Source organism: Loxodonta africana, chromosome 19 (genome assembly GCF_030014295.1).
Source record: "Loxodonta africana isolate mLoxAfr1 chromosome 19, mLoxAfr1.hap2, whole genome shotgun sequence".
Taxonomy (NCBI): domain Eukaryota; kingdom Metazoa; phylum Chordata; class Mammalia; order Proboscidea; family Elephantidae; genus Loxodonta; species Loxodonta africana.
In genome coordinates this window covers 76,418,441-76,445,441 of record NC_087360.1, presented here as the reverse complement: position 1 = coordinate 76,445,441, position 27,001 = coordinate 76,418,441, and the positions used below count along the sequence as shown (strand labels likewise).

At 38.9% G+C, this 27,001-nt stretch overlaps 2 protein-coding genes across 2 annotated transcripts in view; one reads left to right on the top strand and one right to left on the bottom strand.

The window, feature by feature from the left end:
• MTMR7 (myotubularin related protein 7) overlaps window positions 1-6,870 on the top strand; it is an 80,577-nt gene extending 73,707 nt beyond the window's left edge. Inside the window, exons 12-14 of the mRNA XM_010592500.3 lie at window positions 776-916; window positions 2,157-2,283; window positions 5,749-6,870. Coding sequence (XP_010590802.2) covers window positions 776-916; window positions 2,157-2,283; window positions 5,749-6,111 — 631 coding nt within the window. The 3' untranslated portion in view covers window positions 6,112-6,870. The remainder of the gene's footprint in view (window positions 1-775; window positions 917-2,156; window positions 2,284-5,748) is intronic.
• A 2,294-nt stretch (window positions 6,871-9,164) lies between these two features.
• The window catches only part of VPS37A (VPS37A subunit of ESCRT-I), a 33,198-nt gene continuing 15,361 nt past the window's right edge, over window positions 9,165-27,001 (bottom strand). Inside the window, exons 5-12 of the mRNA XM_064272888.1 lie at window positions 23,831-24,053; window positions 22,102-22,172; window positions 18,116-18,243; window positions 17,970-18,028; window positions 17,823-17,891; window positions 13,674-13,817; window positions 12,593-12,673; window positions 9,165-10,953 (exon numbers count right to left, since the gene is read on the bottom strand). Coding sequence (XP_064128958.1) covers window positions 12,593-12,673; window positions 13,674-13,817; window positions 17,823-17,891; window positions 17,970-18,028; window positions 18,116-18,243; window positions 22,102-22,172; window positions 23,831-24,053 — 775 coding nt within the window. The 3' untranslated portion in view covers window positions 9,165-10,953. The remainder of the gene's footprint in view (window positions 10,954-12,592; window positions 12,674-13,673; window positions 13,818-17,822; window positions 17,892-17,969; window positions 18,029-18,115; window positions 18,244-22,101; window positions 22,173-23,830; window positions 24,054-27,001) is intronic.

The window sequence follows — 27,001 nt, the reverse complement described above, 5'->3', positions numbered from 1 at the left end:
TGAAGTGGGAAGTGCAAGAACAGTTCTGAAGTTTTCCAAAAAGAAAATGATTTTAATTGTGGTGTATACAATACTATCAGATTTAATTTTGCAAATTATCAGTGAAGATAAAATACACTCTAGTAGTTTTATACTGCCTGAAGAGAACAGGACGGAAAATTACTTTTTCTAGAGGATACTAGTTTACATTTTCTCCAAGAATTTTCAAGAGTGATCCCTGATACATGGATTTAAAAGTAGCAGAGTACATTCTATAAGCTCAGCTGTTGGCCTAGACACAGCTTTGTGGTCTCTTGTGCTAGACAAGCCAATTCTAATGGTATCTGCCTGGGTTTGAAGTCCGACTCTTCCACTCAGTAGCTGTGTTACCTTGGCAAACAACTTAATTTCTCTGTGTCTGTTTCCTCATCTGTAAAATGGGCACATCTCATCAGAATTCAGTGAGGATTAAATGAACGAAAACGTGTGAAACACCTAGAATAATGTGTGGCAAATAATAAATGTTCAGTGATTATTTGGGGAAACAATCCAAAAAACTCGAGCAGTTTATCTAGAGGAATTAAACGTCTTGTCGAGGCCAGTAGAGGAGCTGAGACTGTTACACAATGTTCCTCTGCTGCACCGTGAAGCCAGACAAAGGCTGCAGATTTCTCTGCTGTGGAATGGGGCCACTTGATATTCACCAAGCAATTGCCGCTTCCTTTCCAGATGTAATATATCTACTATTGCTGAGAACCAAGATAGGTCACTTTCAGACTAATTGTCTTTTTGACAGAATTCAGGAAAGAACCTACTCTCTCTGGGCTCACCTGTGGAAGAACCGAGCTGACTACCTGAACCCTCTGTTTAGAGCTGATCACAGTCAGACCCAGGGAACGCTGCATCTTCCTGCGACACCGTGCAACTTCATGTACAAGTACGTCAACCTCTGGGACCTCACTGTGTGGTTATGAACCTAGAGTCTGTCACTGCTTAATATTGTGGAGGCAGAAGTACATGAAACACTGTGCTTTAAGGCTTTTCTGGACACAAAATACATGAGAGGATGCTTGAATATCTGATCTGGTATTTTTGCTGGTCTTTCCTTCCCTTTCACTTTTAAAACCCATTGCCATCAAGTTGATTCCGACTCATAGTGACACTATAGGTCAGAGTAAAGTTTAATCACACCCTATAGGACAGAGTAGAACTGCCCCTAGGGTTTCCAGGTAGTGGCTGATGGATTCGAACTGCCGACCTTTTCGTTAGCAGCCATAGTTCTTAATCACTGCACTACCAGGGCTCCTTCTCTCTTTAGTTGATTCATATATTAGAGACTAGAGATTGAGGGAATCATGATACTAAATCTCAAAGCCAAGAAAATATTCAAGGTGGATTATGGCTCAGTTAACCCTAGAGGAGCTACAAACCATCGCAGCTTTTATCAGCTTACAGTGATTTTAAATACTAAAACTATACACAGTCCTGAGTGTAGCAGGTAAAGCTTACTTCATCAGTTAACTGTGTGAGTGATCTGCACTGGATTTGTGTTTATACAGCTAGCAAACAAATCATGGCTTTGTGAGTGCTGATTCTTAGTGGCCAATTTAGGTGTTCCCGTTTATCGATGTAATCATTTAAAAGGTGGGAAAGGAAAACTAGTAACTAATGTGTGGAGTAAGCTTGGCTGCACACAGAAAACGGCGGCCTGAAAGTATCTGCCCCCATATGTAGAATTCTTTTCAGAACGCAGTTTTATAACAGTATCTTAAAAATGCAAATTCTCATTGAGATTTAGAAGGGATTTGGAAGGAAGGAAGGAAGGAATTTGGAAAGAAAGAAGGAATCTGGAAGGAAGTTAGTTGAATAAACCAAGTGCTGTGTAAGTTAAATGTGAAATCCTAAATTTAGGTAGCAATCATGACACGTCCATCTTCTTGACTCCACTGAATCAAGTCCTAGTGATGTGCCCCTGTGGAAAAGTATTATTTTAAGATTATGCATATTGGTATGCAGAGAGCAGTGTGGCTCCCTGCGGATCCTAGTATTTTATCCTTTGGCTGATTGATAGGAAAACTGTGGGACTGTGGTATCAGAGATACTTAGAGGATTTGAGAGTGTGGAATTTACAGACTGTGATGTGGTGTTATCGTGTAAAGCCCTGCCATCCTTTCCAGGTTCTGGAGTGGCATGTATAACCGCTTTGAAAAGGGGATGCAGCCCCGACAATCGGTTACAGACTACCTTATGGCAGTGAAGGAGGAGACGCAGCAGCTGGAGGAAGAACTGGAGACTCTAGAAGAAGTAAGACACACTTGCTACTGTCAGTCTATTTTCTGTGCCTTTTTTCATGAAGAGCATTGCACCATGAAAGCCTCTCAAAACCAAACCAACCAAACCCGTTGACATCAGGTTGATTCTGACTCCTAGTGACCCTATAGGACACAGTAGAACTGCCCTTTGGGTTTCCAAGAAGCAGTTGGTGGATTTGAACTGCTGACCTTTTGGTTAGCAGCTGAGCTCTATCCACTGCGTCACCAGGGCTCCTTTGTCCGTAGAATCCTTCACTATTGCAACTTGAGGCTTGAATTTTTTTCTTCAGTTCCTTCAGCTTGAGAAATGCTGAGTGTGTTCTTCCCTTTTGGTTTTCTAACTCCAGGTCTTTGCACATTTCATTGTAATACTTTGTCTTCTTGAGCTACCCTTTGAAAATTTCTGTTTAGCTCTTTTACTTCATCATTTCTTCCATTCGTTTTAGCTACTCTGTGTTCAAGAGCAAGTTTCAGAGTCTATGCTGACATCCATTTTGGTCTTTTCTTTCTTTTTAATGACCTTTTGCTTTCTCCATGTATGATGTCCTTGATGTCATTCCACAACTTGTCTGGTCTTCAGTCATTAGTGTTCAATGCGTCAAATCTATTCTTGAAATGGTCCCTAAATTCAGGCGGGATATACTCAAGGTCATACTTTGGCTCTGTGGACTTTAATTTTCTTCAACTTCAACTTGCATACAAGCAACCAGTCGGTCCGTGGCCTTGTTTTGACTGATGATATTGAGCTTCTCCATTGTCTATTTCCACAGATGTACTCGATTTGATGCCTATGTATTTCCTCTGGTGAGTTCCACATGTATAATCACCGTTTATGTTGTTGAAAAAAAAAGATATTTCCAATGAGTAAGTTGTTGGTCTTGCAAAATTCTGTCATACAATCTCCTGCATCATTTCAGTCACCAAGGCAGTGTTTTCCAGCTGCCGATCCTTCTGTGTCCAACTTTTGCATTCCAATCACCAGTAATTATCAATGCATCTTGACTGCCTGTTTGATCAGTTTCAGATTGCAGAAGTTGGTAAAAATGTTCAGTTTCATCATCTTTGGCCTTAATGGTTAGTGTGTCAATTTGAACAGCAGTCGTATTAACCGATCTTCCTTGTAGGTGTATGGATATTATCCTATCAGTGACAGTGTTGTACTTCACAATAGATCTTGAAATGTTCTTTTTGATGATGAAGGTGGCATCATTCCTCTTTACTTTGTCATTCCCACATAGTAGACCATATGATTGTCCAATTCAAAATGGCCAATACCAGTCCATCTCAGCTCACTAATGCCTAGGATATTGATCTTTGTGTTCCATTTCATTTTTGATGACTTCCAATTTTCCTAGATTCATACTTTGTAAATTCCATGTTCAGATCATTAATGGATGTTTGCAGCTGTTTCTTCTCATTTTGAGTCATGCCACGTTAGCAGATGAAGGTCCCGAAAGCTTGACTCCATCCACATCATTAAGGTCGGCTCTACTTTGAGAAGGCAGAGTGCCTTCCAACTTGAGGAATGGAAACCCTGGTGGCATAGTGGTCAAGTGCTACGGCTGCTAACCATAAGGGTCAGCAGTTCAAATCCACCAGGCACTCCTTGGAAACTCTATGGGGCAGTTCTACTCTGTCCTATAGGGTCACTGTGAGTCGGAATTGACTCGACGGCACTGGATATTGGGTTCCAACTTGTGGGGTTCATCTTCTGGCACTATATCAGACAGTGTTCTGCCGGTATTCATAAGGTGCTCACTGGCCACGTTTTTCAGAAGTAGATTGCCAGGTCCTTCTTCCTAGGCTGTCCTAGTCTGGAAGCTCTGCTGAAACTTGTCCACCATGGGTGATCCTGCTGGGATTTGAAATACCAGAGACACAGCTTCCAGCATCACAGCAAAATGCAAGGCACCAGAGTACAACAAGCTGACAGACGAGTGGTGATATTCCTTCATCGTTGTTCATGTTGTTAGGTGCTGTTGAGTAGGCTCTGGCTCTTAGTGACCCTTTGTACAACCAAACAAAAACACTGCCCAGTCCTCACATCCTCATACTCGCTGCCATGTTTAAGCTCATTGTTGCAACCACCGTGTCAGTCCATCTTATTGAGTATCTTTCTCTTTTTCACTGACCTTCTAATTTACCAAGCATGATGCCCTTCTCCAGAGACTGGTCCCTCCTAATAATATGTCCAAAGTACATGTTAAAAATGCTTCTTCCCTGAAGCTAAATCAGATCTCTGCCCTCTAACCATACTGCCCCGCTGCTCTTAAAGACTTTTGCCTCTTCCAAACTCCTATATTACATGAACATTGCCTCTTAAATAGCCCTTTAACATTCCAAGTTCTTTATGGCTGGATCTGTATTTATTTCTACTCCCCATATTGCCCACCACAGTACTTTTGCATATTAATATGAATGTCTTTTTGAATGGCTACGTAATACTTGATTTTATAACATCTCCCCCTCTGACGATGAAGGATGAATTTTAATAAAATGTATTTTGAACAACCCAAACGTCCATCATGGGGTGAGTGGATAAACAAACTTTGGTATATGTATACAATGGAATGTTATTCAGCTTTAAAAAGGAACAACAAAAAACCCACTGCCATCAAGTCAATTCTGACTCACAGCGACCTTATAGGACAGAGTAGAACTGTCCCATAGGGTTTCCCAGGAATGGCCAGTGGATTGGAACTGCCAACCTTTCAGTTAGCAGCCGAACTCTTAACCACTGTGCCACCAGGGCTCCCAAAAGGAACGAAGTACTGACAAATGCTACAACCAGATGAACATTGAAAACCTTACGCTAAGTGAAAGAAGCCAGACCCACAAGGCTGTGGTGTAATTCCGTTTACATGAAATGCCCATCCAGACTAGGCGAATCCACAGAAAGTAGATTAGGGTTTCGCAGGGGCTGTGGGGAAGGGAGACACAGTGACTGCTGAGGGGTACGGGGTTGTCTTTCCGGTTGATGAAGGTGTTCTGTGATGAAGGTAGTAGTGAAAGTTGTACAACCGTGTGAATATACTGAAAACCACCGAACTGTACACTTTAAAAGGGCACAATGGAAAGCAAATTACATCTCAATAAAAAATTAGATAATAAAGTAAACCCTTCATGCCTGATTTATGTAAAATCATACAGAAATCCTCTTTAATAAATGGGGAGTACCGACTGCCAGGTACTTTAGCCTACGCTGTGTTTTTAAAATTTTACAGAAATCTATGCTAAGGCAGGTATTACCATCCTTACATTAGAGATGAGGAAACCAGGCCTCACAGAGTTTATTTTGCCCTAGGTCATCAAGTCTAGATTTGAACCCATGTCCACATAGACCCCATGTTCCTAACATTATACCCAAATGGAAGGTAATAAATACTGAAAGCATACATGTATAAAAAAGAGGTAAATGATTTGTGATTTTCCCATGAAACTGTTGTTTCTTTTTTAGAGGCTGGAAAAAATTCAGAAAGTCCAGTTAAATCGCACGGAAGTGAAGAGTAAGCAGAGTGAACCCGGAAGACACTCTGGGTTTTCCACCTCAGACAACAGCATGGCCAACACGCCCCAGGACTACAGTGGAAATATGAGATCATTTCCCTCCAGGAGCCCTTCACAAGGAGACGAGGATTCCGCTCTGATCCTAACCCAAGACAACTTGAAGAGCTCAGACCCAGAACTGTCGGCCAACAGCGATCAGGAGTCCGGGGTGGAGGACCTCAGCTGCCGGTCTCCCAGCGGTGGGGAGCGGGCAACGAGTGAAGACAGCAGCAAGGACCGGGATTCTGACGAGGCAGTGTTCCTCACCGCGTGAAGCTTCCCCTTGGGGTCCCAGGACAAAAGACACCCAGCAAACACTTCCAAAAATATGGGAACTGTGCAATTCACAATAAGAAATATCTCAAGAAAAGGGCCCTGTCATCAGGAATTACAAAATATAGCTGTAAAAAGGGAAAAGATGGCCAACTTTTAGTTTCGTTAGGTATCAAAGAACAGGAAATAGCCATTTCTGTCATCAGATGTAAGGAAAATTATTTCAGAAGTCACTGCAGACTCTGAAAATTTTATTTGGTACAGAGCAGTTACGTCTACCATCTCCTGAGGTTACAAAAAGAAGTCTTCTTGTCTTAGCATGCATCCGCTCACAGGGCCCCAAGCCCTTTCTGTTCTACCGTTTTCATCTTTAACCTTTCCCCTTATCTCATTTCCAGGTCTATATTTTGTGTTTTCTAAAACATTTGACATTCTCTTCCTTTCTGACTTTGTTATCAGTATTTGTAAAAACAGAGCACCTTGTTGAGATACACCCTTTTGGTTAACAGACAGATCCCTGTAACTGAGGAGCTTTGTAATGGCTTAAGCTTATGTTTCAGGTTTAATAATCACTTTACTTTTCCTTAGATAATATATTTTACATTGTTATAACTTTGTTGCTTTTCTCTGAACCTCTCCTGTTATTCATCATTTAAAAAATGCTAAGGCTGTGACTTTTTCTTTAACAGGAGTCTAATACCTAATAAAGTAAAAGCAACATTTGCTCTCTGGTTCTTACGTATGAACTCAGATCAGACTAGGTTTATTAATAACTTATATTACTATTCCAGAGACTACAACTACCAAGACCTTGTGGACCAACCTCCAGCTGGATCTTTGAGGAGTAACAATGTGAACATCACAGGGTAAACGTTCAAAGAAGGAAAACCCCAGTTAAGAACTAGAAAATGGTTCAATTAACACTAATAACACCTGGTGACCACTGACTCCTGAAAGTCATGAGTTTTTATGTTTTGCTAAAATACACATTTGAAGCGGAATCATGCCCCATCTTATGATCAGAAATGGGACTTTACTGGGTTAACTAAACTTTGATCTGAGGAAACGGTGGAGAGGGATTGCTATGTCTGAACAGAAATAAACAATATTCACACTGTATGCTTTTAAAATATTAGTACATTCTATATTATAAAGGATTAATTTAGACTTAACTTTTAACCTGTATACCGATATTTTGAATATGTGAAATTCTTTTATAGGAAAATGTGTTAAATTTTATTGAAATGGGAACAAAGAAAGGGCAAGAAAGTTACTGTATTGAAATCTCTAATATTAAAGATTCAGAGTGTTGCAGTATATATAAAGGAAATAATACAGTATAATTGTAATTGTGTTTATATTTAAATATATATTACTTTAAAAACTTTATTATGTAACGAGACCTGAGATATAAAAGTACTGTTACTGTAAAAAATAGGCAAGTTTGATTCTTTTAGAATATAAAACCTGAGCATCCTCTAATAAGAAAAAAAAATCCTCTAATGAGAGCTGCCAAATTATTTAAGGAATGTTAATTCATTTTCTGCACTATACTGTATGGAGCAGAGAATACCTGGTTAACGACAAACCCTGAGCATGTAGTCGTACTGGCTTTGCATTTTTATAACATGCTTCATGTTATTCTTGTAGTTAGTCTTAGAAACTTTACTGCCTATTAAAGATGTCACTTCAATTTATTCCATTTGGCAGAGTGCTTCTGCCAAAGGGGAAAAAAGGAAAAGGAAAAAAAAAAGTACACAGTAACTATGCCAAACAGCGTTATACATTTATTTTCAAAAGGAAACAGTATAAATATTTAATATTTTAAAGTTTAATTATCTAATGTGATGTCTTCTACATCACAGCAACACATTTTCTTTGGTCCCCCCCGCCTTGTTACGAGACATTATAAGTATGTATTTATTTAGTCTTTTTGGAAGTTGACCTGAGACTAAAATTTACATAACAGGTTACATTTACTGCTCATGAAAACTTGTGCTTTCACAGGGCCTTGAAAGATCATGGCCAGGGTACCAACAAAAATAACTCTCTAAGAGTACATTTTCATTTTAAATCAAAGGTCAACTGGGAAGTGCTTTATTTAGGGCAGAGCTGGTTTAAAGACGTTGTAAAATTAACTCAAAGCAGATTACTTCGCAATTAGTAATTTTTAGAGCTCGAGTGATTTATTATTTAGTGATACTCACATTTGATAATAAAAATGTTGATCATAATAACCCACTCACTTGATATTCTTAATCAAGAAAAAAACTTTTCTTTTTTTTTCTTTTTTTACAATAAATGAAGGTATGGTAAAGAGAGGGGAAACCCTGGGAAACATTTTTATTTCTTAAGGGCACTTTAGGGGAAACGTACTTTCTTCCCCTAAAATGAATCTGAGCTGTTCTTCAACTTAATAATATATAAATTATGGTCAAACCTGTCAAACAATCTCTGTTCCAATATAAATTCCCTATTCTGTTTATCCCTAGAAATTTCTAACAACCTTGAAACATCTTTACTATGTTCTCTCATTGATCTAGAACTTTCTTCTGTTTTGAGATGTTAGCTTTTAAATGTCTACTTATTACAAACTACCACCTGAACAATCTAATAACTCCTGAGTTTTCCTTTATCATTCTGATGTCATCTAGTCTTCTATCACGTGTTAAAGTGAAATCCAATTCTCAGACATGCATTCCTTTTTCCTTTGTCACTACTTCTCCAATATGGCCAATTTTAAGAAGAAAAAAGATAGCCCTAAAGTTATAAAAATGGTAACTTTTATTAAAATTTCTACTATAAAAGCAGAACCCAAATTCAGATGCAGACTGTTTCCATCCTGGTTGATTTACATACCTTATATCTAAACTAATTTGCCTGTTTGATGAATACAGATAACTGGGATCGAACACTTCCTTTAACTAGTGGGTTGTGATGAGCCTATCTAATAAATTAATTTTGGAAGGAGAAACCTAGCTGTGTTAACTGGGATGGCCCACGTTTAAAGAATAAAAGTCACTGAGATGAGTCATGTAGTTGATCATGTAGACGAGATTTACTCTGTATAAAAAAAACTTTTTTCTTTTTTTTTTTTTTGTGGAGAGGTAGGTAGATAAGCACCTAAACCCTGTCTGAGTCATCTCTGTACGGTATCTTCACAATGCCTTATTTTTTTGTAGGTGCTTAATAAAACTGGTATGGTCTGCTGGTCTGTTGTTGTGGGCTAGACTTGGTTTCTAAAAAGCTACCTGATTTCTGCAAAGGACTGGACTATTAGCTCCTCCATTGTGACGCTGGGCGGTAAAACTGAAGCCTCGGTGGCCAGGGCCATAAAGAAGGCTTCCTGATACCCAGAGGACTCTGCCACAAGTTTGAAACACTAACCTTTACCTCGGTTATCTCACCTATAAACCAGCAATAATACTTGTACCTCCCCATACAGTCATTCTGAAGACTAAAACAACATGCCCCTAGCAGTGCCAGGAAGATAGGTGATTAAGTTATTTTCTTTATCCAACTTTGTATCTTTATCGTTCATGTGAATACTTCACCTTCCACAAACAGACTAAATATTGAGTACGTTTTAGGTGTAAGAAAATAATTTTGATTTTCCTAAAGCTCTAATGCCAAAAACATGTACAGGAAGAAGAGAAGAAAAAAGAAAACATGAGCTGTACTGCATGCTGGTGTTGGACCGACAGTCATTACGGGATGAAATTTAAACACAAATAGGCTTTAGATGGTTTTGTGATTTACAGACTACCTTCCTGCGTCTCAGAAATATAGTTCAAGACTTTCTCCTTTATTAGCATTGAAGGATACCCGTGAAATGTTTCCGTTCCGTGACAAAGGAGTAAATCGCTGCACGTAGTACAAGGTAAAGATTCAATTAAATTCATTAAAATGAGGATTTCCTAAGAACTAAATATTTACTTATCACTACAGCTTTTCTCTTATGAAAAGCTAACTCACAGTAAAAGGTCAGAAAAATTAATTGACTTTCTTGTGTCTAAATTTACTATTTGTTGACTAAAAAGACCATTGTTAACATTATGAATTCTGAAAACATCCTTCTCTCACCACAAACCCATCAGGTACTTATTTGAAAACAACAAGAAAACCACCATGAAAGTTTGTGTTGGACTGGTTTCAGTGAAAGGCAGTTTTTTTTTTTTTTCCTATTAGATAAACCATCCATTTACTTGTATTACTTTTTAAATGCATATTTAGTTTAAAAAATAAAAACAATTTATAAGAGCAGGTGGTTCATCCTTTCAATTTATTGCACTTACTAAAAGTTAATTTTTTTGAGACAGCACACTGACAGGTCTGGTGTCCCTGACACTAAGAATATTTAAAAACAAACTGCTTTTCCAAGTTTTATCTAGAAAGAAAGAGGAAAAATACTAATTTTTTCAAAAAAGGCTGAGAGGGAAAAATCTAAATAATAAACCACTTTTGGTAAAGAAATGAGGCAGTTTCAAATTAAAAAATACAAATTTAAATGAAATAATTTTATAAAATATTGAAACTTACTAAAATTCCATGCATAGGTATTTGATTTCTAATAAGAGGGAGTAGCAGAGGAAACTTAAATATGACAGGATTTATCAACAATAAATAAACATTTCCAGTGCAAAGGGTGCGGGAAAAAACTCTGAAGCAAAGCTGATGGCAATCACTCTAACCTGTACAGGGTCTGTCTGGGTTCTATACAGTCTACAGTCTGTCTGTGAATTCCGCCACTGTGTGGGAGGCCAGTTTGCAGACCACAAATATAAAACAGTGTGTTTAGTCTTTTGTCCATTCCTCTCCTGGCAGTTCATCTTTTTAGGAAAATCTGGAAAGAAGAGAAAAACGAAAACAAAACTTCTGAGATTTAATTCAAGAGGATAATTTTTCATTCCTTTACTTTCTCTTCCAGCTAAAATTTACTGAGAAGGAGATAACCTGGCTATGAGAGGGGAAGGATGAGGAAAGGATTCTCGTTTGTACAGATAAGTAAGCAATGACTCAATGTCCACTTTCTTCTCAAGCTGTGGGAAATGTAAACTTGGTATTAAAAACCAACCTTCAAGGAGTTTACAGTATAACTTGGGAAATGAGTCCCAAAGCAATACGATGCTGGTACGGATGTTAAGGAGGACAGAGGCTGAGGGGCGCAGGAGTCTCAGCTGAAGATGAGAAAGGCCTAGCATTCCCCTCCCTGTAGCTGCTCCTACCTCTTCAGCCCAGTGAGTGGGCAGAGGACCACAGGGCACCAATCTCCAGGCCAAACAGATGAGGCGGGATGGACACCTCACCCCTATGTGGAGGGATCTTTCCTGGGGATCGTACGGGACTGGAGAGACTTGAGAGACTCCCGTCAGCCTCCACTGGCTACCTGAAGTGTCCAATGACGACATCGGGCCTATGGGCAGGTGGACTATGTGCAAGTGTCGCTAAGAAGGCTGTGTGATGTGAAGAGAGAGCGAGCGAGAAAGTACATGAGAGACAGAAAGGAAAGGAGGGAAGTGGAGATGAGAAACAAGGAGCCTCAGAGCGGGTGCTTTGGTTACCGATGGCTTCTGGCTGTGTTTTCAGTCTCTCAGGTGACTGAGCTGTACATCCCAGCATTCTGGCTGAGTGGTAGCTCACTGTCTACCCAGTAACCTAAGCTGTAGTTAAGACTGTTTGGGTAGGAACTAGTCCTTGTAGCCAAATCATTCCTAAAACAAGACAGACGGAGAGGAAAAGGAAGAAATCAGGTAAGAGCGCGAGCAAAGATACTGGTGGTGGAAGAAAGGACGCGACCTGTAAAACGACCTAAGGAAGGGGAAGATGGAAAATTCAAACAGGTGATCTGAAACACAGGCCAGCTAACTGAGGGCTTACAACTGGAGAGAGAAATTCGCTGTTGATACTATTCCTTGGGGCTTACTACAGGTTGTGGAGCAGAGAAGTTGTATTTACGAAGTGGTATTTTAGGAAGGCCATTCTGTCAGTGTTGTGTAGGAAGGAGAAACCCAGAAGTCAGCGGGACAGGTCAGAAAATTTCTGGAGTAATCCTGGTGTAGACGGAAAAGGGACAGCCTGGAAGTTCATTTTAGAGGAAAAAATGATGAAGGAGATACTGAGAAATATGACAACTAGAAGGTATGGCAACAGTCCACATACCAGCTGAGAGAAAGGAAGCAGCTGTAACTTAAGTTCTAAATAAAAGCAAAAATAAGGAGCTATCAAACATGGATAAATACTTTTCATTTACGCCAACATCATCCTGAGAAAACATCTAACAGATTTCTTCTTGTGATATGTTCATTCATAAATTATTATGTTCAATACATAGTATAAAGCATTCTGCCTGTTACACAGCATACTAACAATAATGACAGAATTACGTTTGCGAGCTGACTGAGCAGGCACTGCTACGGGTACTTCAACCGAAGCGGCCATGCACCACCACGGAGGCTCAAGGGCTGGGAAATACAACAACCTACCTAGAGCGGAGCGTGGAACTGGCTGTGCATCGCTATGGCCTGTTGCAGCTTCTCTTCCTTGGCTCTTCTACAGTGGCAGACCTTGGAGATAAATCAAAACACCAGTCACTTCTCCACAGGACCTACCTACTACCTCCCGTGGAATGACAGAGTTCTCACCATCTTAGCCTGCTGACATGCTTTCACGTTTTAAATGTTTCGAGCAGCTAATTCCTCAGAATTTAAAAATAAAAAAAAAACTTTAATTTTGTTTGGAAACAGTCTTTGCCTACAGATTCCCAGAATGTAAAATAATCAAAATAAATTCTGATTCTTTATATTATTATCCCTGATTATGTAATTTCAAATATCTGGGTTTTAAAGATAATGCAAATAATTTTTCATTCTCTGTTGTTAACCAATAAGGTTAACAAATAAAAGCTTCCACACGGTCATATAGTACAACAGAGTAATGGGCCAGAAATCAATGCCTTACTAATATTAGGATCACAGGCAGGTTACTAACGTCCCTGAACTTCCATTTTCTCTCATGGAAAATGGGGGATAATAAAACCTACCCCAACTGCCCGAATGGGATATACACAGCACATGTTTTATAAAATTCACTCACGAAAGGTTATTTTTAAAATGTGATGTTTCAGAGAAATTAGGTAAATATGTAGGACTCTATCAAAGGTCAAGAAATTGTAAGCAGCTCCTCTCCTTTTAAAAAATATTCAATGAAAATACCAGATCAGAAACTGTAATATGTTATTCTCTTTAAATAACTTGTAAAACAGATGATACAGGAATGTATTACAACTACGGAGACCAGATGTAAGCTGACCGGCTGACCGGCTGCTTTACTACAGAAGGGTACGGACAACACTGTGTCTAAACAGAACTGCCAATCTCATCTCCCTGTGTGCGTGCCCACGAGGTTCCAAGTGCCAGGACAACGCTGTTCTCCTCAACAGAGACTCTAGTTTTCTTCCACGACGCTCAGAACTCTAGTTTGTAATACGCTCAAGTTTTTTTACTTTTGAGTATACTTAATTGACATGACACTGCTATTCATCCTCAACTGGAGGGTATTACATACTGTTCTCTTTTCCATGAAGCTACTGAGGAAATCATCTATTTCAGTTTTTCCCTCCAAGAAATCTTCGGCAATATTGTCGGATTCCTCCTCAGCTTCGTGCGCGGCTACCTTCAACCTCGCCTGAAGGGCACTTGCACTACAGCTCTGAAAAAGAAAATCAAGCACCGTGGGATTTTCTAATGCTCGGAAAAGCTCCTAAGAGGGAAGGAGAATGAGGGGAGAGGCGGGGAGAAGCCATTCATTACACACTTTACACGCCCACTTCTCGTGGAACTGCTACCTTACAATGCCCCACCGAGGTCTTCTGTTGTTGGACAGAGGGATGGGTACCCAACATACAAGAAACCAACCCATGGGCTACTAACCACTGAAGTGAGAAATAGGGCAAACCACTGTCGTCTCCTGGGGATTGAGAAAATACAGCATTGTGGTAGTCACCTTCTATAATGGCCCCCAATGGTCCCTGCCTGGTATGCCCACCTGGGTGTAAGCCCCACCCCTTGAGTATGGGCTGGACCTAGTGACCAGAATACGGCAAAAGGAATGGGATATCACTTTTGAGATCAGGTTTCCAAAAGACTGACGCTTCCGTCTTGTGTGCCTTCTCCTGCACTGTCTCTCATTTGTTGGCTCTGAGGGAAGCCAGCTCCCACGCTGAGCTGCCCTGTGGAGAGTCCCCATGGCAAGAAACTGAGCAAGGCCCCTGGCCAACCATCAGCGAAGAACTGAGGCCCTCAGTCCAGCAGCCCATGAGGGAATGAATCCTGTTCACAGCCATGACTGAGCCTGGAAGCAGACCCTCCCCCAACTGAGCCTTCGGATAAGACAACAGCCCCAGCTGGCACCTTGATTGCAGCCTTGAGGCCAAGGCACCTAGCTAAGCCATGTTTGTATTCTTGATCCACAGAATCTGTGATATAATAAACGTTTGCTGCTTTAAGCCACTAAGTTTTGGGGTGATATGTTACAAAGCAATAGACAGACAACGTAATCACTGACACATTGGGTCAGGTGGTCGTGGCCACTTCAGTAAAGAAGTCATGATGTAGAGATGGAGATGGCTGCCACATTGGCCATATGCCCGGAATATGAGTAAATAAAAAGCAGACAAAAAGAAAACAGGTGTCCCTGAGAAAGACGGTTTCTGACTGTCCTTTTAATTGAACTTAATTTCCTACCCTCAGATTCAGTGAGAATCTACTCTTTATGACACATTAGCTGTCCTGAATAATTGGTGCTTAATAAACTTTTGTTGAATGAGTGGCAGAAGACGGAAGCACAGCTGAACGCTGTCTTCCTAAGACAGTACTAAGTTATGTCACACAGGAATGTACAGGAATGCACCATTTCTTCTCACCCTTGCCAACAGTGGTTATCTACCTTCAAAAGTTTGGCTCACATGGATGATGTTTTATTTTGCTTGTTTATAATTATAGTAAGGTTGCACATCTTTTCAGAAGCATTCATTTACTTATTCATTAAATACTCATTAGTACCTACTATGTGCCAAGTGTTAGGTATGTATACCCATAGAGTACCTACTGCCGTCTAGTAGATTCCAGACCCTACAGGACAGAGTAGAACTGCCCCATAGGGTTTCCGAGGAGTGGCTGGGGGATTCGAACTGCCAACCTTTTGGTAAGCAGTCGAGCTCTTAACTGTTACACTACCAGGGCTCCTGTTAGGTATATATGAGGACCAAAATATGGAACCAATAATCTAGTGAAATAGTTCTCATATTTTAGTGGGTAGAAGATTGATCATCCCAAGACTGTGATGGGTACATCTAGAGAAGGGTCCAGGAATCCAGGGTTTTTTGTTTGTTTTTTCACTGAAGCATTTTAAGAATCTCTTCAAGCAATTCTAATACAAAGCTATAAAAAGCACCCAGGGGTCTGAAAAACTGTTATAATGTTTACTGGACATTTCTGTTTCTTCTTTTGTAAACGTCCTGTCCCTTCCTTTGCCCACTTATAAGGGGTCTATACAGACCACCAGTGTTAGTATTTGTGTATTACATATGTTACAAAACCTGTGCCCACTTCTTCACCTGGCTTTCAGTTTTGTTTATGGTCTTTACCACACACATTTGAAGTCTGTATGTACCCAAACATGTCAGTCTTTTCCCTCATGCTTCTGCCTGTTTCGTGTCATGCTTAGAAAGGTCTTTCCCACCATAATCTTAGAAAACATATCTGAAGAGAGTCGCCTCTCATCATTCCATGGCTTCCATTTAAATATGTGCTCTATCTGGAAACCCTTCTCTGTACGGTATGATGTAGGAATCTAATGTTTTCCTAAATGACTACTCAATAATGTAGTATATTGAATCCTCAATCTTTTTCTCAACCCATTACTGATAGGGTGACTATGAGTTGGAATCGACTCGACAGCCATGGGTTTGGTTTTTTTTTAATTACTCACATACACGAGTCTTGTTTCAGAACTGACGTCTGTCGCATAGAGCGACTTTTCTCTTTCTACCGAACTACCACATTGTTTTAAACACTGAGGTTTTACAGTGCAGTTTTACACCAGGAATGGGAAGTTTTTCTCGCTATTTCTTTTTGTTCACACTCTTCCCAAATCCTTTTATCCATTTAGTCATTTAAGTGAACTTAGGAATAAATCTGCTAAGGTTAAAAAGAATACTCTCGGGATTTTTACTGGAACTGTATTAAATTTATAGATTTTAGGAAGAATGAAATTTTTATAATGGTGTATCTTTCAGGCTATGAATATGCTATATTGCTGTGCTTACTCAAGTCTTTATATCATGCAGTTAAGTTTTCTAATTCACTTCGCTGGGGTTTAACTTCAGTTCTGTTGCTAGCTTATGGTTTTCTTGCTATTTTAGTTTTTTTCCTCTACTGCATTTTGAACTAGTAATTACTGGAACGTAGGGAAAAAGTGTCTCAGTTCTCTGGGATTTTTGCCTGTTTGCTTGCTTTTGGTAAACAATCATTTCATCTCTTCTTTTATATTAAACAACTTTTTTTTTTTTTTTTTAATCTTGTTGGAGTGGCTAGAACCTCCCAAGCAATGTTAAACAGCAGTGATAGTGGAGCACCACCGTCTTATTCCTAACATAGATGGGATCCGGGTAATGCTTAGTTATTAAGCATGATGTCTGAGGTTGGTTTCTATTATTCTTTACCAAATTAATAAATTAATTTCCATTCTTAGTTTACTGAGAATTTACATACAAAATAATGCTGACTATGGTGAAAAGCCTTCTCAGTGTCCACTAAGTGCTAACGTGCATCTAAGGGTATTTCAGCTGCTCCTCTAGGATTCTGGTTAAGAGGAGGAAGGACTGCTCAGGTTAGACTCCTGACTCTGACACTGTCTATCTATATGACCCCCGGGAGGTTATTTAATCTCCCTGGGCCTCAGTTTAACGACCTACCTCACAGGGTTCTGGGGGAGTTGAATGGGCCAATGCATATAAACAGCTTAGTGCAGAGCAAGATACAGTAACTGCTGAATGTTAACCATTCGTCTTATTTCTTCCAAAGGACTATCACATTATTTACGATTCGTTATAAAGTTAGATTCTCCTTCACCATCATTTTTTGCTACTGCTGTTTTATTTCTAAGTTTCACCGCATTGGCTTCACCTTTCACAATTCCTGCTTTTAAAGGTAACGGAATACTATTAACTATGATGTTGGTTATTGATATGAGACATAAGGTTGTATTCTTCCATTCTGTTTCTATTTATTTTTTTCAAAAATATGGGTTGAATTTTAAAAATGTCTTTTTATTATTCGTATAACTGGGTTTCTGGCATAAAACCTGCCAGTTGTGGTGGTTATACCTCAGCTTTTCAATTTGCTAACTTCCCACCGAAGATATTTATACATAAGCATACAAATGAGTCTAAAGTTGAAGTTTTTTGTTGCTTGGTTTTATTACAAGGATTACACTGATTTCATCAAGTTATTTAGGGAGAATTTTCATATTTTCCTATGTCCTGGAACCAAATACGCTCTTAGATGAGCAGAAATGATTTATAATGCTCGTATTTGAGAGCGGTGCCATGCCTTATTAACGCAGACGTCTAAATGCTTTCTGATGATAAAGTCAGAACGTGGTTCACATACACTAAGATCAAAATCCTTAAGGTAAAGAGCTGAACGATCTCACCTCACTAAGTTCATGCTGCCTTTGCATCTTCTTTTCAAAAGTAGATTTCATTTGTGTGAGCAATTCATACTAAAAGAGAAAGTAAAAATGCTGTCTTATCTTATTTTTTTTAATTGCATAATATTTTTCTTCAAAATAATAACTCACCTTATCTAAAACACTCTGCCTTTTGGCTTCCAAGCTGGGCTCCAAAAGGAGATTTTTTCCTGTAAGATAAATATCCCTGGCTTATTTCTCAAGATAAAGGTCACATTTTTCACAGGAAATCTGAGCTGAAGTACAGGAAGACATACTTGCTAGCTCCTCAATACTTTTTACTAAGTCATCCTTGTCAGTAATGACTTGTTTTAGTTGAGGCAAAGTCAGAAACTGTTCTAGTAATAGCTCCTCTTGTTCATTCATATCTGTCAGTTGTGACACACTAGAAACACAGCAGAAAAAAAATCTTGTTAATGAAAATTAGTCAGCCAGTTTTCTCCCCACGATGACAAATATTCACGATTTTTCAGTTTTAGCAAACTGATAGGGTTCTAAATAATTATTGAAGTATGCACTTTTACATATAAATCTAAGAAGGCTAGTAATAACCTGAAGAGCAAATAAAATATCAACCAGAATGGAACATAAAAGAGTATGCGTTCTTATAGTATCTGTGGAGGTGAATTCTGGTCCAGTGGGTACACTGACGTTGTCTACTTTCTCTAAAATCACAGCTGTGGGGAAGTGTTCACAACTGGGCAGTGGCCTGAAGTTAACAAGAAGAGGAGGATCCATGTAACTCAGGGAAGACAAAAGGGTGAATCTAGTACTCCCACTTATTCAGCCCAGGCTCCTTAAAATAGGAGAGCGGTGATGTATTTCTCATTTTTTTCTTCCTGTTTAATTTCATTGCTTTAGAATATCACTTATTTCCTCAATTTCTCTGATAGGAACCAGGCTGATTTGTAAAATTTAAGCTATCTATTTCTTCAAAGTACGTTCTGAACCTATTAATAATAGAGTAAATTCAAGGAAGCTAAATGGACAGACAAGTTAACATTAGAAGCTTTTGTTCCCATTCCTTTCATTCCGTGTTGATGGGTGGGAAATAGAATTGGAAAGGAACCCAGAGTGGTTACTGTAATATTCGGGTTTATAAAAAGTCTTTGTGGAAGACTGTTCTTTCCATTCAGGCTTAGACCAGATCAGTGTGGTTTTAACCGTATGTGGGCCATGATGTAGCCAATAAAACCTCCCAAGACTCAGCAAGGCACAGTCTTTGCTTCTGTTTGGTGTCAAACTACTACAGCCTACTGAGACTAGGGTGTGTGAACAGCCACAACGACCTCCCCATTTTAACCCCTGTACCTGTTCAGCTGATAGGTGTCTGACTGTCACAATAAAAGATGTATGTGTGAATTTGTGTGTGGTACATATATGCATAAAATATTTTTTTAAAACAAATAATGGAAGGTCAAAGCAGAAAAAAAAAAAACGAAACCCTGGTGGTGTAGTGGTTAAGTGCTATGGCTGCTAACCAAAGGGCTGGCAGTTCGAATCCGCCAGGCGTTCCTTGGGAACTCTATGGGGCAGTTCTACTCTGTCCTGTGGGGTCGCTATGAGTCGGACCCGACTCGACGGCACTGGACTTGATTTTTTTTTATACTTATGGGGGAAAGAGGGAACTGGGAGGGACAGGAATGGGAGCTAACCCTTCTGGACATATCCTTTAGTTTTGACCATGGAACCATATAAAAACATTATATAATTAGAACATAAAATTATACAAAGAAAAAACAAAGCAGTCTTAAAATTCAAAGCAGATAGAATTAAACGACCTGTGTTTGCTAAGTTACATACAGAGAAGCGTTATTTGAAGTGACTTCAAAAAACAGTATTTGGCAGTACATCTCTGACAGAATATATCCTAAAAATCAAAACCAAACACAAATAAACAGAAATGTAACCTGCATTCAATAATCTTAGTAACACTATTGGTATTCCAATTCTGAAAAAGAACGAGAGCCCTTCAGAGAAGTGGCTGGCTCCAGGTCTGGGAAAAGAAAAGGTTCACGATGAGCCCATGGCATCTTTGTTTCATCAGAAAAGACACAGAAGTCAACCTGAAGAGCTTCCTGATGACTATAGATGGGACAGGTGAAGCATCAAAAAGAATAATGATTGCAATGGATTGAAACACACTGAATATATATTTTTTAAATGTATCCAAAAAAACCCACCCATCAAAACAAACTTCGCAGATTGCAAATGCATCAACACAGTATTTTGAAAATTGAGAAAGAGAAAAAAGTCAAGCATTTATTTTGCCTTTCCCATATAGAGTGTATTTCAGTAAAACTAAATAGTTGATTAAAGAACGTTCTCTGTAGAAGAATTCTGGTTAATAAATGCAGAAGGGATGACAGAATCAGAGTATCAAATTTACAACTCTTAATGAAATAACGGATGATCAATGGTTGCAGGTGTTTCGACCTGATCCGATCTTAATCTCACTGAAAACAGGGCAACCAGGGATCACTGCTGCCTGATGTGATACCATAGGACGTATCCCGGCCAGAAGAAGTGAACCTAATCTAATCAGGCCTCCAGATCTAACCACCCGTAGCAGAAACTACAGGAAATAGAAGACTAATTATTAACAGAGGATGCCATCAGGCAAAATCAGGAGATGGGGAATTCCATAGGGCAAATAACCAACTTCTGCACTAAATAAATAATAACACATAAACATACACATATTACACAAATAAAACATATAAATCTAAAGGTGAAGAGATGGTTAGCAATTTAACTTGAGAGATACAGCATACAAATGCAATGTGTGGACTTTGTTTTGAATCCTGATTCAAACAAACCAACAACAAAAATATTTTCTTATTAAGGCACTGGGGAAAAGAGATAACATTAAGGAATCATTTTTAATTTTGTTAGGCATAAAAATGATACTGACTACGGTCATGGCTAAAAAAAGAAAGTCCTTATCTGGTAGAGAAATTTACGGAACAATTTACGGGTGAAAAGACAGTGTCTGAGATTTGCTTTACAATAATCCCAATCCACATCTGGACTTCGCATCCACCCCCAAAACCCCCCTCAAAAAAACTGGGCAGGAGGGTACATGAAATCAGATGTGCAAAGAGGCTAATAAATATTGATGCTGAATGATGGCTGTGTGGAGGCTCATTACACTATTCTGTTTGCCTTTGTGTGTTTTTGACATTTCCATAATAACTTAAAAAAGAAGAGTAAGAGAAAATCAGAGAGAGAGAGAGAGAAGGTACTATTCATTTTTATCAATATTTACTGAGGCTCGAGAATCAAAGAGCTCAAGGTTAACTTAACCAGAGTCTGTTTCTTCTTCTATAAAATGGGAACTGTAGTCCCTGACTCCAAGGGTTGTTGTGAGCATTACAATGCATATAAACCCGTAACATACACCTGGCGTACTGTAAGCATTCATTAGTTTATTATTATTAAAAATATTAATACTCCTATTTCCTAAAGTGATTGTAAAACATTAAGTCAAGTAAAGTTGAACAACTTTTTTTTTTAAACCTTAAGATTTCTCATGCGTATTTGGTCATACATCCCTGGTGGGATATATCTTAAAGCCAAAAAGAACAGCTAAAACCAAAAACTTTTAACTGTATGCAACAGTGTTAGTAATAATGGCCTTATGGGTATTATAAATCTTCCATGGGGGTAGAAAGGATGCAATCCTTCCCTAAACTGAGGGTCACAAAACACTTCTCTCATGGAGCATCTCAGAGGGCCTGTGTGCCATTAAAAATGCTACTTTAAACTTGAATGTTACAAACTTACCTGCCATAAATTTAATAAACTTTTGGCTCTGTAAAAATACCTTGTAATCATTTACGATAACTTTATTTCTCTACACACAAAGTTCTATTAATGGAACCATACAAAGATCTAAAATAGGCCAAGATATATTTTGAAATCTGCAGGAATAATGGATTCAAAAGTAATTTTCAAAAGAATGTAATTCACATGAGAGAAAGGGCCTTGTTATTTTGGCAACTCTTCTATCATTCCCAGCTTCAAGAAAAATCCCTGGATACATACGAGTCACTCAATAAATACAACCTGCAAGACCTAAAACTGATTTATTAAAAATTTCCACTAAGACAACCACAACACAGGAATAGTGAGGATTTGACAAATCTTTGTATTCAATGTGGATATGAAAATGATACTCTGTTCTGTATTTAAAAAATAAAATAAGACAACGAATGCCGACCTTACCCTTCAAGGTTTTTACCTTAGTTCTGAGAGTTCTGGGAACGCATCAGGGACATCCGGCATCTTATAACCAACACCATTCTGGTTTATCTAAAAAGAGTTTTAAATAGTGTTCAATTGCAACCATCTTTGTGACTGCACTCATTTACTTACCAGAAGAAGTTGAGATGTACCACATCCTGTAACTGCTTTCACTATCGCCTCTTCATCTTTGCACCTCACCTTTTCTTTACTCTCCCCGTCTTCCTTCCAGCTGTTTTCTCAGTAGAGCTTTGTATACACGGGTTCCTTTTTGGGGGAGGGGATGGTGAGGACCACATGCGTAGCTACGTTTGCTCTCTTTTTTGGACAACTATATGACTGTAAAATAAGTCTCTTAAGTGTATCTGTGACAATGTGGAGAACTGCCTGTGGATTTCATTGGTATATATGAATATATTTACCACAAGTGAAAAGCAATAGTATAAAAAATTATTTGGCAAAAGTTTAAATAATAGAATAGTAGGTAGGTGAGGAATAGAGTACGCATTGTTTGAATATAGAGGATGTTTTAAAATTAAGAAGCCATGAAAAGTTCTCTTGCAATTTGTTTATACTGCTAATTTACAGCTTATTCATATAGCATTCAGAAACACAACGGTGAAATGGCTTGGAAAAAAGAAAGTATACTTATATTCATTTCCTAAATGATTACAAATTCTGAAATTAGTACTGCTGGATGTGATAAGGCTTTACACTATTTCAACATTACTCTGGGTGCTATTCACTAAGGGTTAAAAGTGAAAGCTTTTACATCCCTTTGTATGTTTTATACACAAAGTGTTAGTTTCTCCCTCGATCACATCCCACATGGCAACAGTTACCAGCTCAACTGAAGAACATCATTTTTTTACACTAATGAGGGACCTGAAGCCTTTAATGTGATATAACACACTCTCCACAACAGAATACCTGCTTCTCCTATATATGGAAACCCTGGTAGCGTAGTGGTTAAGAGTTCGGCTGCTAACCAAAATGTCAGCAGTTGGTATCCACCAGGTGCTCCCTGAAAACCCTATGGTGCAGTTCTACTCTGTCCTGTAGGGTCACTGTAAGTCGGAATCGACTCGATGGTAATGGGTTTGGTTTTTTTGGTTCTCCTGTAGGATCACTTGTTATGCCTATCCCTTTGGCCTATATACAACGGCCAGAGAGATCTATTATAGATAGACTCACAAATAGGCCACCTGGTTTACGTCTTGTGCCTTTACCAACACTGCTACCTCTTCAAAGAATGCCGTGTACTGACCCCTTGCCATTCCGGCAAACTCAGAACCTCCCTTCAAAACCTGATCCTCAAAGGCATGAATTCATTCATTCATTTAGCCATCTCATTTTTACTGAATGCCTACCAAGTATCAGGCATGATTCGAGGAACCAGGGATAACGTGGTAAAAAATAACCACATTTTTTAAAAAGATGCCCCTGCTAGTTCTGCCTCAGTCCCTGTGAGCACTGGCTCTCTCTCACCTGTGTCTCCACCATAACTCTGGACTCTTTCTCTGCTTTATAGGAAGTTCCCAGTTTGCCAGTATTTGCTTATCTGTTGTTCTTCTCTACTGTACTGTTTGCTACTCAGGTGGGAAAATCTGATTTCATCTTTCTATCTTTTGTGCCTAACTCAGCAGCTAGCACAATGCAGGCACAGATAAATGTTTACTGACTGAATGTTTTAAAGGTAAAAAATATAGATATCCAAAGATACCAACCGGTGCTGAAGTATCTGTCGTGGGAATGGGTAACGGCAGACTGGCGAGGATGCCGAAGGAGGGAGCAGCGGGTTTGGCTGTGGCATAACTTGTGGCTGAAGGAACAGTGTCAGCAACCGATACAGAAGTGATAGTCCTGTTAGCTTCTTGTGGGGGAAATGGAGGGAGAAATGGGAAACCCTGAGAAGCATAAGGAGGCAGTCCACTTGGGTTACTGTACAAGCTAAAGACAGAAGAAAGATTAGATTAGCTTTTAGGGGTAATATCTATAAAATTACTCATAAATTGTTCTAAATAGTAACAGTCACGCAATATAGATGGAATCTGTTTACAGTAGGTAATACCCTTAAAATTATGTAACTGAATTAAATCTTATATAAATTGATGAAATATATAACTCCAAAAGAAAGAGAATTGTGTTTTCCATGAAAAAGAAGATGAATGCTTCAAAAAGCACACAATCAAACTGGTCGGAGACAGAGAGGCCATTCTTGAGTTTTCAGAATTCCACTGCTATCAATCATTATCTTACAAGAACTAGAAAATTATAGTCCTAGGGTGGGAAAAGACTTTCTGTTCTCACATCCAGAAGTTACAAGAAAATACTGATAAATTCCACAACAAACAAATTCTACACAACAAAGCCCACTGTAAGTAAAGATGAACGCCATAGTGGAAGAAAACATGAGAAACTCGTATCACAGACAGAGGAATAATTTTTATAATACCTAAAAAACTTCCAGAAATTCTTAAAAGACTAACAACCCAAGAGCAAAATGGAAAGCAGGAGAGTATACAAATAAAAGGAATTCAGAGAAACAGAAATGAAAATATCTTTAAAAGACAGGAAAAGAAGCTCGACTTCACTGTTTGATAAAAGCAACTAAAATTCTACTAACACACCATTTCCCCCTATAAAACTGGCAAAGAGCCATTTTGATAATACAGTATTTTGGCAAAAGATACAAGGAAACAGGCATTTTGTACAGGGGCACATATTGCTACAATTACTCTGGACGGCAATTTTGCAGTTATTTGTCAAAACGACAGATGTGGCTACTGCTTTTAGAACTTATCCAACAAATATACTCACATTTGGGTAAAATATTATTTTTTAAGATTATTCACTGCAGCACTAAGGGCAAAGGCAAAGGGTAGGCCTTTCAGGAAAGATTGGAAACAACAAAAATATCAAAATGAATCTTCTGAAATAAATTATGGTACGTCCATAAAACGAATACTTTGTGGCCATAAAAAAGAATGAGGAAACACCTTGTATACTAACATGAAAAGCTCTCTGTAACTATACCATTTAGTTTGAAAAAAAGAAAAAAAAAAGGTACAATGCTACTTGTGAAAAAACACCCAAAACCAAACCCTCTGCCATCGAGTCTGACTCATAGCAACCCCACAGGGACTCTATAGGACAGAGCAGAACTGCACATAGGGTCTCCAAGGCTGTAACCTTTACAGAAGCAGATGGCCACATCTTCCTCCCACGGAGCGGCTGGTGGGCTTATACACTACACACTTAAACACTACGCCACTGGGGTCCTCTTTGTGTAAAAAAAGGGAGAATTAAAATACTACACATACATATTTCCTTGTATATGTATTATATAAACACCCCCTCAAACTAACAACTTCGGATGCCGATGAGGAGAAAAACTAAGTTACAAGGGAAAAAGTGACAGGGACATCTTTCACTCTACATGCCTTTACACTTTTTGAACCAAGTGAATATGACCCATTCCAAAAATTAAAAGCTTTCTGATTACTTATTAATTTCAAAGAATGGCTCATTTTTACTTTAAAACTTGAAAGGTATTAGTGATATATATGCGAACATAAGTTATTTAAAAACAGTATGACCAACACGAAAAAATATTTATACTATCCAAACACCTTAATAATTTTGAACCAATCTGCTTTATTTTGAACTCAGTAGCAAGTATAAAGTCAGTTCAAGCTCCACTGAAGGCACTGGCAAAAAACCGGGCTCTAGGAATCGATGGAATGCCAAATGAGATGTTTTAACAAACGGGTACAACCCTGCCAGTACTCACTCGTCTATGTAAAGAAATTTGGAAGACACTGCCTGCCCACTCCAAAGAAAGGCGATCAAATGGAATGCAGAAATTATCAAACAATATCGTTAATATCCCATGATAGCAAAATTCTGCTGAAGGTAATTAAAAAAATTACTACGGCTGTACATTGACAGGGAACTGCCAGAAGTTCAAGCTGAATTCAGGACAGGATGTGAAGCCAGGGATATCACTGTTGAAGTCAGATGGATCTTGGCCAAAAGCAGAGAATAGCAGAAAAATGTTTATCTGTGTTTTATCAACTACACAAAGGCATTCGACTGTGTGGATCACAACAAATTATGGGTTAACACTGCAAAGACTGGGAATTTCAGAACACTTAATTGTGTTCATGCAGAACCTGTACGTGGGTCAAGAGGCAGATGGGCAGTTGTTCAAACAGAACAAGGCGACACTGTGTGATCCACAAACGGAAAAGGTGTGCGGCAGAGTCGTATCATTTCACCTCACTTATTCAATCTGTATGCGAATAATCTGAGATGCTGGACTCTGTGAAGAAGAATACGGCATCAGGATTGGAGGAAGGCTTGAACAATCTGCAATATACAGATGACACAACTTTGCTTGCTGAAAATGAAGATGACTTGGGAGCACTTACTGATGAAGGTCAAAGACTATAGCCTTTGGAACGGATTACACCTGAATGTGAACGAAACAAAAATCCTCGCAACTGGGCCAATAAACAACATCATTATAAATAGGGAGGCTGTCAACGATTGCATTCTACTTGGATCAACAATAATGTCCGTGGAAGCAGCCGTGAAAAAAATATGATATATCGCATTGGGCAACTCTGCTGCAAAAGACCTGTTTAAAGTTGGAAAAAGCAAAGATGTCATTTGGATGACTAAGGTGTGTCTAACCCAACCCATGGTCTTTCCAATTGCCTCATATGCACACAAAAAAGGAAGACAGAAGAATCATTGATGAGTTCAAACTGTGGTGTTGGTGAAGAATACTGAAAATACCATCAACTGCTAAAAGAATAAGCAAATCAGTCTAAGAAGAAATACTACCAGAATGTTCCTTAGAAGTGAGGATGGCAAACTTTGACTTGCCCACT